Below are 12,177 nucleotides of genomic sequence, written 5' to 3'. Positions count from 1 at the left end.
TAAAAACACATTATTTCCACTTGATGAAAAAGTAAACTGAATATGAGGCCATTAAGTAACTCACTGAAAGTAACATGTTTAGTAATGACAAAGCCAGAACTTAAATCTAGCCAGTCTAAACTAAGAATCCACACCATTACTATACTGTATTGCAACTTATTTTTGCATTTCTATTGGTATGTCTTTAGATATTTATTGGTGCCTTTTGGATCTTCACGATCTCATTCATGACCTTTGAATACCTTCTTGTGACTATGTCTTTGATCAGGTTATTATACATCTTCAGTACTCTATGTGTACATAGGCTCTGGTACCCTTGTTAGGATAACAAATCCCTTTGCTAGAAGAAAAGGCAGAGAATTCAGGTTCTTATAACTGTATCACATTGTCCTCATGATAGAAAAGAAGTGAAATTCAACTGGTCAACTCAGCTAAGGTTCAAACAAATAATCAGTTGTCCTGGCTACTAATATGTACTCAACCTGAATCAGGAATATCTTACGTAAGTTATGTCATGGCCACCTGCAGTTCAGTTTCTTGAAGGAGTAATGTGTGTTTGCTTTTGTCAGTGGCTCACCTGTGCAATTCTAGTATTAATTTCTTCACCCTGCTCCCCTTGGGTGACCGACAATCTACAGCAGGAAGCCAACGTCCCAGCTGTTGTTGTGTTGCTAGGCTAGGTGATGGCCTCATCTACAGTGAGATTTCAGACACTGAATTCTGCATCTTCATCTCCTATGGGGACTGATGTAGGGAATATTGTTAAAGCTACACCATCTGCAGTCAAAGCAAAAAGCCACTGATAACTAAATCTAGTTTCAGAACACTAGTAGCACAGCTACCCTGAAGGCCAATAAGGAGTGGAGATAAATATCAAGATTTTGTCTCAGAAATAATTAACTTTAAAATCTGTACCTATCTACAATGCACATAAGCAAACATTTTCCAACTCTAAAATGAATTTGTCCTTTGGGCTTAAAGACACACTAGAAGGCTATGGAGATAGGTTTGTGGCCTGGCAACCTCACTTCATTCCCCACAATCTACATAAAAGTGTGGGTGTATGTGGATGTATGTGGGTGTATGACCTCCACACACACCCTCCTTCCCTATCATATATCCTCTCTTCTCTTTCCTCTCTCCCTCCCTCCTTCACACACAATTTGTTTTAAAAAATACTCCATTCAACAAATTTTATTAAGATTTTAATGTATATGAAATATCAGACAGTCTAAGCCTCAAAGGTACAAAGTGCTATCTCCATGCTTACAATCTGCCTATGACTCTACAGGTAGACATATGTTCATGCTTTGTAGGTACAGCTTGGCTGCTATTACAATATAAAGATTTGCCAATATATTGTTTAAGTATTATGTTGTTTCTCATAGATTCAGAGCTGAAGTCCATGATAAAAATGAACCAGTGTGCTAGAATGACTGAGTTCCAGTAGACAGAGTTCTTTCTTTGTGTCTTCCTCACTAATCTTACTGAAGTGACATCTTCCCTCTCATTATTTAATTACCTTCCAAAGACCCTCCATACTATCACTATGGCAATAGTGATTTAGGATTCTATAGATTAATTCAGAAGACACAAACTGGTCCAAAGCCAGTCTTCTCACATCCCCTCTAAAAACTACCTTGACCACTGTGTTTTTCACCACTGTAACAAACAAAACCTGGGAAAAACAAAGAGGAAAGGATTATTCTGGATCATACTGGGGGTTCAGCCAATGACCAAGCCGCCCAGTTGCTTTCAACTGTGATGGCAAGACAACAAACACATCACAGCTGGTATGTGTGCAAGACTGCTTAGATTACAAGCCAAGGAACAAAGGGGAGTGAGGAGGGGAGCCTGGTTTCCCCACCCCTTTGTGAGCACTCCCTGATGACCTAAACATTTCCCTCTAAGCTGCCTTCTTAAAAGTTTATTTCCCCAGGACTGTGACTCCACATGTCACCAATCCTTTAAACACAGGAGCCTTTGGTTTGTTCCTGATTCCATTTGTAATAAGCACAAATCTCACATAAGGTGCTTCTGAATAGCTATGCTATGCTAGACAACAATCCCCTCCCCTTATCAGCTGGTTCTCCATCCACCATAGCTGACTGATTGAGCCTGAATAATTTTCCTGTTGCCTAGGAACCACTGAGGTGTGTTCTAGAGAATCTGAGTTAAGAAAGATAAATAGACCTAGGATTCTCAATTCTAATAAAGACTAGCCCTACATTCAGGTCACATATTGCTATGCTCAAATAAAATCATCTTTTACTTGGGGCAGTTTATACAAGTTAGATACACATTAACTATGCTCCTCGCTTACCAGCTTTGTGACCCTGTTCAAGTACCTTATCTTTAGGAACATGGCTATCTTTGGAGTAAAACAAGGGTCTGCCTGAGCAGACAATGGGGGAGATGATAGCATGGGAGAGAATGATGGACAGATACCAGAAAGGCCACATCCTATAAGGGTTCCAGGGCCTTGACAGGGGCCATCACTTGAGGTCATCAGGAAATAACACAAATTTGCAATGACTTTGAATCTGGAGAAGTAGAAAAACAGGCATTCATTCTCCAAAGTAGAGGCCATGGAGAAAAAGCAGCAATGAGGGCTTACAGGGAGTCACAGAAACAGACTAATTCTTTTTATTGAGCAATAATGTCTGATAATAAATTTGGAAGTTGTTTTCTTTCATATGCTATAGTCCTACATGCCATTATGCACAACACCCCCAATAGATGCTATGCACAGTAGCACATATTAGGGAGTTCTTGATGGAAAAATTCAAGAGAACTGTTTCACATGAAGTCAAATGCTGATAAGGAACCAAAAACATTAGGATACCATTAAAAGGAAAGATTGCATCACCCTGAACAGACTTGAGAACCATGGAAATTTAAGTACCCAAGAAATTATTATCTATTAATTGTGTGTGCTATTTTATTTAGCTTTAAAAATCAAAAGAATGGTGATTCAGAAAATCAAAGGATATTTAAAAGTTTTGGTTATAATGTGTGGTAGTTTGAAAGAAAATGGCTCCCAAAGGGAGTGACATTATTAGGAGGTATGACTTTGTTGGAGTAGGTATGGCCTAGTTGGAGTTAGTGTATCACTGTGGGGGTAGACTTTGAGGTCTCCTATGTTCAAGCTACTCCCAATGATATAGTCCACTTCCTGTTGCCTGCAAGATGTAGAACTCTCAGCTACCTCTCCAGTACCATGTCTGCCTGCATACTGCCATGTCCCATCATGATGACAATGGACTGAACCTCTGAGACTGTAAGCTGCCACCTCAATTAAATGTTTTCCTTTATAAGAGTTGCTGTGGTGATGACATCGCTTCACAGCAATAAAAACCCTAAAACAGAGCTGGCACCAGGGATTGGGTATAATTGATAGGCCTGACTATGGTGGGCTGAGACTGATTTGAATAGAAAGGCAGGGGAGGGGGGTGTTTATCAAGAGATTTCAGAGGAAAAAAACATTTAGTATGTTGCCTAGAAATCATCCTTGTGATATTTTGAAAGTGGCTGTTTTTTTGCCCTTGTCTGAAAAGTCTTCCTGAGGCTAGAGTAAAAAGTTTTGGATTAATTTCACTGGCAGAGGAAATTTCAAAACAGCCTAGTATAGACTATGTTGTGTGGCTATTAGTAGTCACTCTAACAAAGATTTATAATGAAAAGCAGCGAGCTGAGGAGGGTAAATTACAACATGTAAAATTTAAGGAGAAGAGGAGTACCAGAAAGTAAAATGGTAGAATGTTTTTGGATAATGATTACAATTTTTTGGTTTTCTAAGATAAAGTTTCATGGAGCTCAGGCCTCCAACTTACTATGGTGCAATGACCTTTAATTCCTGACCATTCTGCCTCTATCTCCCAAACACTGAGATTGTAGGCATGTGTCACTATGCGTAGCTGGTAGTAGTAGTTAAAAATGTGACAATGATAGAGAAATATGGTTAAAACAGGCTTGTTAAAAATAAGAATTCCGGCTGGGTGGTGGCAGCATATGCCTTTGATCCCAGCACTTTGGAGGCAGAGGCGGGGAATCTCTACAGAGCTAGTTCCAGGACAGCTAGGGCTACTACATGGAGAAACTCTATCTTGAAAAACCTAAATAAATAAATAACTCCTAAAAGACAAAATGAAAATGCTGTATTCTACAAAAGACAGGGAAATAAATGTTTAAGCATATAAAAACAGGAAATCACCATCTAGGGAAGGCTTTTTTTTTTGGTAAATTAGTTTAAATGAACTGAAATTTTAGTTCCTCAGTCACTCTAGCCACAGTCAAGTGCCCAGTAGCATACACTATTGCACTGGGCGTTTCTACTGCCTCAGAACATGCTAGCAAACATTCATGGTAAAAAAAAAAAAAAAAAAAAAAAAAAAAAAAATACAAGGCTGCCAATGAACCACATCAAGCATGATCTTTTTCTTTTTATTAGCATTTTTCATTTAAATTAGAAAAAACTTATTTTATGTATCAATCCCAGTTTCCTCACCCTCCCATCCTCCCATGCCCCCCATCAACCCCATCCCATTCCTGTTCTGCTCCATTGAAAGGATGAGGCCTTCCATGCAGGATCATCAACCAAAGTCTGTCCCATCATTTGGGTAGGGTCTAGGTCCTCCCCTGTGCGTTTAGAGAGTATACCTTTATGGAAAATGGGCTCCCAATGTCCACTTATATACTAGGGATAAATACTGTTCCACTACTAGAGGCCCCATAGACTGCCCAGGTCTAACTGACACTCACATTGAGGGGGCCTAGTTCTGTCCTATGCTGGTTTCTGGGCTGTTAGCTGTTTCTGTGCATTTCCCCAGCCTGATGTTGACCCCTTTGCTCATCACTCCTTCCTCTCTGCAACTGGATTCCAGGAGTTTAGCTCAGTGCTTAGCTGTGGGTCTCTGCTTCTGATAAAGCATGATCTTATTTATGTTGACCAGGCAAATATTAAAATGTGAGTTAGTTACACTGTCAATTAAACTATGGTATAAAGAAATAGGAAAAATAAAGGAATTTCACTCTCTGTATACTTTATTTAATTTTAATCTGCATGTTTTACTCAATTACCAGTAAAAGTGACAAAGGTATGTTAAAATGAAATGATGACAAATCAACTGATTTTTTTCTTTTAACTTTGACATCTTTACCCTGTTAAAGTGATATACATTGACAGTGATTAAAACAAAGATGGCAAAGTATGTATCCTGTCCTTAAAAACTGTATTTTAGCCAGGTTTGGGGAAAGTGCTTTGGGTCAAAGGTGATGTCACAACCTAACATACAAGTCTTAGTTGGTACCTGATCACTGTTTTAAGTATTTTAAGTATTTCATAAACAAGGAGGATCCCGTGGGCCAGAACTGTTAATCCACTTTTCCATTTAGATGTATATATCTGACAGCAGATCACATTTCAGAAAGAGCAGCTTTGAATTATTCCTTAAATTTCCAGTGATGAGAATTTAGTCACAGTATGTTTCTGCATTTTCTCACTGATTCCATACAGCTAAGTAAGGGAAGTGGCCATAGTTTCAACAACAGCTAGATAATACTGTGCTATCTTCACCCCCTACCCCATTAGGAGGTATAAGAAAAGTTGTTTTTATTGTTTTTGTTTCTTAATTCCAAGGTATGTAACAGTTCATACCTGTAATCCTAGCACAAGGAAGGTCGAGGGAGAGGGGGTTCAGTCCAGGACACACAGTAAATTTCAGACAAGACTGGCCTGATTTGACACTGAAACCCTGTCTCAAAAATAAAATAAACAAAAAGGTCTGATCTTCAAGACATATTGGGTTTTATATTTTCCTAAGAAAATAATTTTTAATGTGTTTCACCAAAACCAATATACAAATTGAATGCAATTACTGTCAAAACTCCAACAGTTTTCATTGAAACAACAACAATCCAAAAATTCATACAGAAGCACAAGAAACACTGAGTAGCCAAAGCAAGACTGAGCAAAGAGAATACTGGTGTTACCTCATTTCAAGATACACTACAGGCCATAACAAAAGCAGTATGGTACTGGCACAAAAACAAACTTGTTTATCAGTAGAATAGACAGAGGGCACAGAATAAAACCCACAATGACAGCCACCTGATTTTTTTTTTTTAAAGAAAGATGCCAAAAGCCTATTCTGAAGGAAAGCCAGCCTCTTCAACAAACAGTATTGGCAAAACTGGATATTCACACGTAAAAGAACAATACTAGATCCATACCTCTCATCCTCATACCAAAAAACAAAACAACAACAAAACAAAACAATTGAAAATCTTAATGTAAGATTGAAACTTTGAGCCGGGTATTGGTGGCACACGCCTTTAATCCTAGCACTTGGAAGGCAGAGGCACTCAGATCTCTTGTGAGTTCGAGGCCAGCCTGGTCTACACAACAGGCTCCAAAACAATACAGGAAAACCCTGTCTCGAAAAAAACCATAAATAAATAAATAAACAAACATACAAATAATTGAAACTTCTGAAACTGCTGGAGGGAAATGTAAGGAAAGTACTTACTTAAAGATACTGGCAAAGGCAGAGACTTTCTGGAATTAGCTCAGCAAGAACTGGCAAATGAGACTGATGAAATTAAAAGGCTTCTGTACAAGTGATGAGACAGCTTACAGTGACAGAAAATCTTTGCTATATACACAACTAACAGAAGTATCTCTTTTTCATAAATATCTTAAAAGACCACCAAGAAACAAAACAATCTAGTCAATAAATGTGCTAAGGGAATGAACAGGCAGGCAGCTATCAAAAGATGAAACAAACAGCCAGTAAATATTTTTTTTTTTTTAAAGTCAGCATTCTTGGTCATTAGGAAATAGAAATTAAAACACTGAAATTTCATTTCACTTCCAGTCTTATAGTCTATCATTTAAGAAAGCAAACACTAACAAATGCTAGCTAAGATGGTGGGAGAAAAGGCAGCCTGTATATGTAGGAATAGGAATGTAAATTAGCCTAACCAGAATGGAAATCAGTATATAAGTTCCTAAATAATAATAATACTAAAACAGAAACAAAAATACTCTATGAATTAGCTATGCCATTCCTGCGAATATACCCAAAGAACTGTAAATCAATATAAAACCACATATTAGCAGCTGCTGCTGCTTCTTTTTTAAAAAACAATGTCTAGCTATGGAATCAGGGCTAGTCTCACATTCAAAGTACTCCTCAGCTTCCTTTGAACAGGATTACAGACATGGGCCACAATACTTGGCTAACATTTTTGTGGTATCAGGAATCAAACCCAGAGCAAATTGCACAGTGGGCAAATGCTGTACCAGGGAGGTATAGCCCTACACCTGCCACCCCATCCTGAATTTACTCCTTCAAATCATTCTATCCTGGCCTCTGTCCTGAAACAACTGAACAGACCATGGCCAGAAAATCCTGAAATTCTGAATCAAAATCAATCTTTCAATCTTAAAACTGTTTCTCTCAGGTATTTATCATAGTGATTAAAAAGCTACCTAACACAGTACTCAGTGTAGGGCAAAGCAGAAGAACCCCTCTAGGATACAGTTTATAAAAGAAAACACGCCTCAGTGGGACAAGAAGAACATGAGTTTTCATGGACTTAACATTGTGCCCCATTTTCAACAGTTTTGCCAAGTCCCTTCAGATACTACAAGGCAGAACAAATGAAGAAAAGAGAAGTATTCAGCATTAAAGAACTTGGATTGGCTCAGTAGTCTCACACCTGGTTTGGCAAGTTCCTAGCCATGTTGCAGATAACCTCTTTCCTGCCAAGGATACCCAGGACAGAAATGGTGTCCTCAGTCATCTGAACTTTTAATTTGCCTAAAGTTTTCAAGTTTCCTCAAGCTCTTTACTGACACCTATTTATTTTATCCCAATTTTAAATTACATGGTAAAGCAAATTAATAAAGGGATCTCTTTTTAGGTAATCTTCAATTACCCTACCTCTGATTTTCCACGTATTATTTAAAAATAATAAAACCACATTGTTTGAGCTATCATCTCACTAGTTACAAGTGGCATTCTCCCCATTTGCCAATGTTTTGAGAATGCATACAATTTTTAGAATGATATGCTGTTACCGTATCTGGGTGGACCAAGCAGTTATCTTCCATAAAAATGAAAATGGTGACATTCAAGTATTTTATATTTATATTATTGTTTTAAACATAAAACCTCACCTTTTGTTTATGGGATTTCAATATTGCCCATAAAGTGAAATAACAAATCAATAGAGAAATTCCTACAAAATCAAAAGCACTGTAATATCTTTCTGAGTAGTAATCCTTTATTTGAACCTGTAGTTTCAACACAGTAAGCTAGAACAACTTATAAATGCATTATACTGAATAATGGGTGTATATTAATCCTTTCAGGCCACAGGGGAGCTATTGAACAAATTACTGCTCCATGTACTGACCACTGTCTACTGGTTCAGAACAGTACTTTGCCTATTAGAGGTAAAGCATTATTATCTACTCATTCTCCAAAGGCTCATTATTTGTTGTTTATTTAAACTAGTGGAGAATGAAGAGGCCAAGTGGGGAAGGGAAGGTTTTCCATATTTTAACACTGACAAACTTAAGCTACTAAAAGAAAATGTGGGTTTCCACAAAGCACTATTAATTCATGAGCCAAATAAAACAGGATGACTTCCTCAAATTGTATTGTCTAAATTTTGTTTTTTAGAAAAAGCATTCCAACAAGAGAAGAGCATCAAGTTTTACTAATCTCTCTACATTTTAATAGATAACAATAAATCCATTATATTAATCTTTTTCCAACTACAAGTTATCACATTGCCTAGTGCTGGTTAAAACAATCCAATCTACTGGGCAGCCCTAAATTTTGATTAACCATTGTTAACATACAATTAATGTGCTGATGTGTAAGTCTGGAAACCTCTGAAGAGGGCCCCAAAATACCTTTGGATGCTCTTTTCGGAATTTAAATAGCCTATAGCAAGGTATCAACTAGTCGGAGTAATTCTTTATACCAAGGGTATCCTCAACTGTGTAGGCAAAGAAACTAATTAAAACCCCAACCTAGACACAGAATAGTAAGAAACTAGAAGAGATACAAGTCCAGGGTCTCCTCAGAAAGATAAGACTGGTGCTGAAGTTAATTAAGGTATCTATCAGCATTCATCTGAACCCATTTCTGGCAAGAGAGCTTGTGTTTCAAAAATGTATTCATATTTGGCTATCACAGGCAACTTTCTATTATTCATAAACAGAACTCAAGTTCAAATTTCTGTAGAATTTTCTCTTCTGGCTTAAAAAAAAAGCTAGACTTGAATGATAACATTCAGTACTTGCAGCTGCCACTGAACTGTTCGCTGAAAAAATTAAAAAGCAACTTGCCAAGGGGAGATACATGTAGTCAGCTTTTCTTTTCCTTCATTTGTCATTTAATATTTTATGCCATGTCCAAGATCAATGATGCCTCCTTTCTTAAATAAAGGTTAAAGTAAATCTTGAATAAAATACCAATACTTGAAAGATTCTCAATGAACTGAATAAATAAGCCATCTGTGACTCAGGCTCCCCTATGGCGATTTTTGGGTTGACCCACTTCTGCAGTCACCATGGTACACAGAATCTCACTTCTCGGGGGGCAGCAGTAATGGCTATGTGTCAGCGCATAGTTTTGAGCCCAACAGGGAAAAAGGCTGAGGCAAACAGTACCTACAAAAGGACACGGGTCTTTATTTAACATCATCCCCAGTCCCCACCTCTAAAACAGAACTTCAACACCGGCCTCAACCAGAAGCAGTCTTTCCTCCAACAGAAGAACAGATCAAGTCTGCAGGGGAGAAAAGAGGGCAGGCACAGATTGAGAAACCGATCAAGTGTTAAAAGTACTTGGTATGTCTGGCTTTGGAGATCACGACACCAGGTTTGCAGTCAGGATAAGGTCGGGGCCTCGGGAACTCAGTTCGCCGGTCAGCTCTGCTCCAGAAAGCTCTGAGGACACGACCACAGGACGCTAACCTGAATGTCCTCAGGCGCCGCGGCCAGGACCTGGATCCCCCCAGGCGCCCTTCGCCGGGCCTAGGAGGCAGAACTTTGCGCAGCTCGGCGCCAGCAGCCCGGAGACCGCCTAGGGCTCATCCCAATCCCACACCCCACGACTAGCCTTGCAGGTTTCGTCTCTACAGGGTTTAAGCGGCGGGGGGGGGGGGGGTGAGGGGGGAGATGGAGCGGGGAGGCGGCGGCGAGAAAGTACTAGAAGGATGCCAAAGCGCAAGCCGCACTACTTGCATCCCGCTCGCCCCTGCGGCCCAAGACGCCGCCGCCGCCACAAAGGGAAGGGCCTCGCGCCCCTGCTGGGTCCCCACCACGAGCCACTCGCCGCGGCTGGGTGAGGCCGGCCGGCGGGCGGGGGCGCGCGGCAGGTGACAGCCCAGACGCGGGTCCCCGGGCCCCAGTCGTAGTCTCCCCGCCCACCTCGGGCCTCGCCCACCCCGCGCGCTCCCCGAGAGAGCCGGGAGACCTGCACCTCACAATGGTCTCGGGAAGGGGACAAGGCCGCCGCCGAGCGGAGCGGCCGAGGGGCTCCCGCACGCCACGAGCCGGCGCCGGAGCCCTGAGGTGCGCGGGGTCCCCGCCCTGCCCGTCGCGCCCGCGAGCCGCCTCCTACCCTTTGGCGTGTTCCGTCTCCTCCTCATTGTCTCCGTCTATTCCGCACGTGTCCTGGTCGTCCAGCTCTAGGCTCTGCTGGCTGGCCGCAGACTCGCTGTCCTCCGCCATCGCGGCGGCTCCGAGCGGCTGGGGAGGCGGCGCTGCGAGCAGCAAGCGAGGCGCGACAGGGCGGGCGCGGCCGCAGCTCCCTCTAGTGCCGCCCACCCTCGGGCTCCGAGTCTGGAGTCTGCGGCCCCGCCCATCCATCTGGCCACGCCCACCGCAGCCGGCGCGGCCCCGCCCTCCCGCTCGCGGCTCCCGCCCCTCTGCCGTCCCGCCCGCCTCAGTCAGCGCGGCCCCGCCCACATTTCGTGTCCGCTCCCACCCACTTCATCTGTTCGCCCACCTCAGCAGGCACGGCCCCTCCCACCTCGCCCTGCGCTCCCGCCCACCTCAGCAGCCATGGCCCCGCCTCTCTCGCCCTCCCACTTCCGCCTACTTTAGCTCGTGAGGCGCCGCTCGTCTCGCGTTCCGCTTCCGCCTCAGCTGGCGGGGCCCCGCCTATCCCACCGGCTCGCTTCGGCCCCATTCGGCCGGCACTGCCCCGCCCACCTCGCTGGCCGACTCCGGCCCTTTGCAGCCTTCACGGCCCCGCCCACCTCAGCCAACGGGAGTGCTAGGCGAGGCTCGCCCTTCCTCCGTAGTCTAGAGAAGTGAGATGTTCGTGCGTGTGTGTGTGTGTGTGTGTGTGTGTGTGTGTGGATGACTGTAGAGGCCGAGCCCGAGGCTGTAGGAGGTGGGGCGTGGCCTGCATTAGGATGCTCTGGAGTTTCTCGGCTGGACCTGGGATCTGTAGTTCCCTGCATGTTGAATTCTAGTGCTGTGCGTCAGCGTTTGCAAGCCCTGGTTATACGATTCTGTACGTCTAGTGTTCCTTAAAGGCTCTCGGCTTCTGCCGGGATTTTTTTTCACTTAGGCCTGCGATTTCCTGAAGCTCTCCCTGCCTCCTCTCCCACATGTACTTGAAAATTTTCCATTTCATGTTTCAATATCGAATGCTTATCAAGCCAAAGTCAGAATGCTCCAACCTCCCCACCTCGCTGTTGCAAGCAACCTCAGAGCCCTAAACAGAAAATTACCATAGCTGATCTCATTTGCTCGAGATGGGTGCAGCTGAGAACAGAACGAACATTTTGTGAGAAATCCTAAAGACCACCAAATTGTAGAATTGGGTAATTTCAGGCACTTCATCTGCCTTCTTCTAAGTGAAGGTCATGACCTAGACCTCCAAGCAAACGTGCATGGATGGTGTTGAAATCATCCTCTAACGAGGAAACGGGAGAGGAAGGAAGCCAAGCATGGTGGCCCTTGCCTGTTATCCCTGTTATCTTGCGGTCAGCATCCACTACACACATAAGGACATCTTGGGCTGTAAGAGACTGTCTCAGGAAAATAAAGGGCCAGGGATAGAGGAAAGAGACTCATGTGTGTGACAGATAAGATGCAGGTGAAATTCACACTGCTGTTAAATGCTTCCCATAGCAGCTCTTTGC

At 42.6% G+C, this 12,177-nt stretch overlaps 1 protein-coding gene across 3 annotated transcripts in view; it reads right to left on the bottom strand.

Annotated features, from left to right (window-relative positions):
* Nmt2 (N-myristoyltransferase 2) overlaps positions 1–10,869 on the bottom strand; it is a 43,125-nt gene extending 32,256 nt beyond the window's left edge. For 2 of the 3 annotated variants that reach the window (XM_051205889.1, XM_051205890.1), the window contains exon 1: positions 10,644–10,812. In XM_051205889.1, coding sequence (XP_051061846.1) covers positions 10,644–10,671 — 28 coding nt within the window. In that variant the 5' untranslated portion in view covers positions 10,672–10,812. Of the gene's footprint in view, positions 1–10,643 lie in introns of all 3 variants that reach the window. The other variant, XM_051205888.1, reaches the window with a different exon arrangement.
* Positions 10,870–12,177: the final 1,308 nt, after the last annotated feature.

The sequence above is a fragment of the Phodopus roborovskii genome, unplaced genomic scaffold (assembly GCF_943737965.1).
Source record: "Phodopus roborovskii unplaced genomic scaffold, PHOROB, whole genome shotgun sequence".
Classification (NCBI taxonomy): domain Eukaryota; kingdom Metazoa; phylum Chordata; class Mammalia; order Rodentia; family Cricetidae; genus Phodopus; species Phodopus roborovskii.
This window is presented reverse-complemented; position numbering and strand designations above follow the sequence as displayed.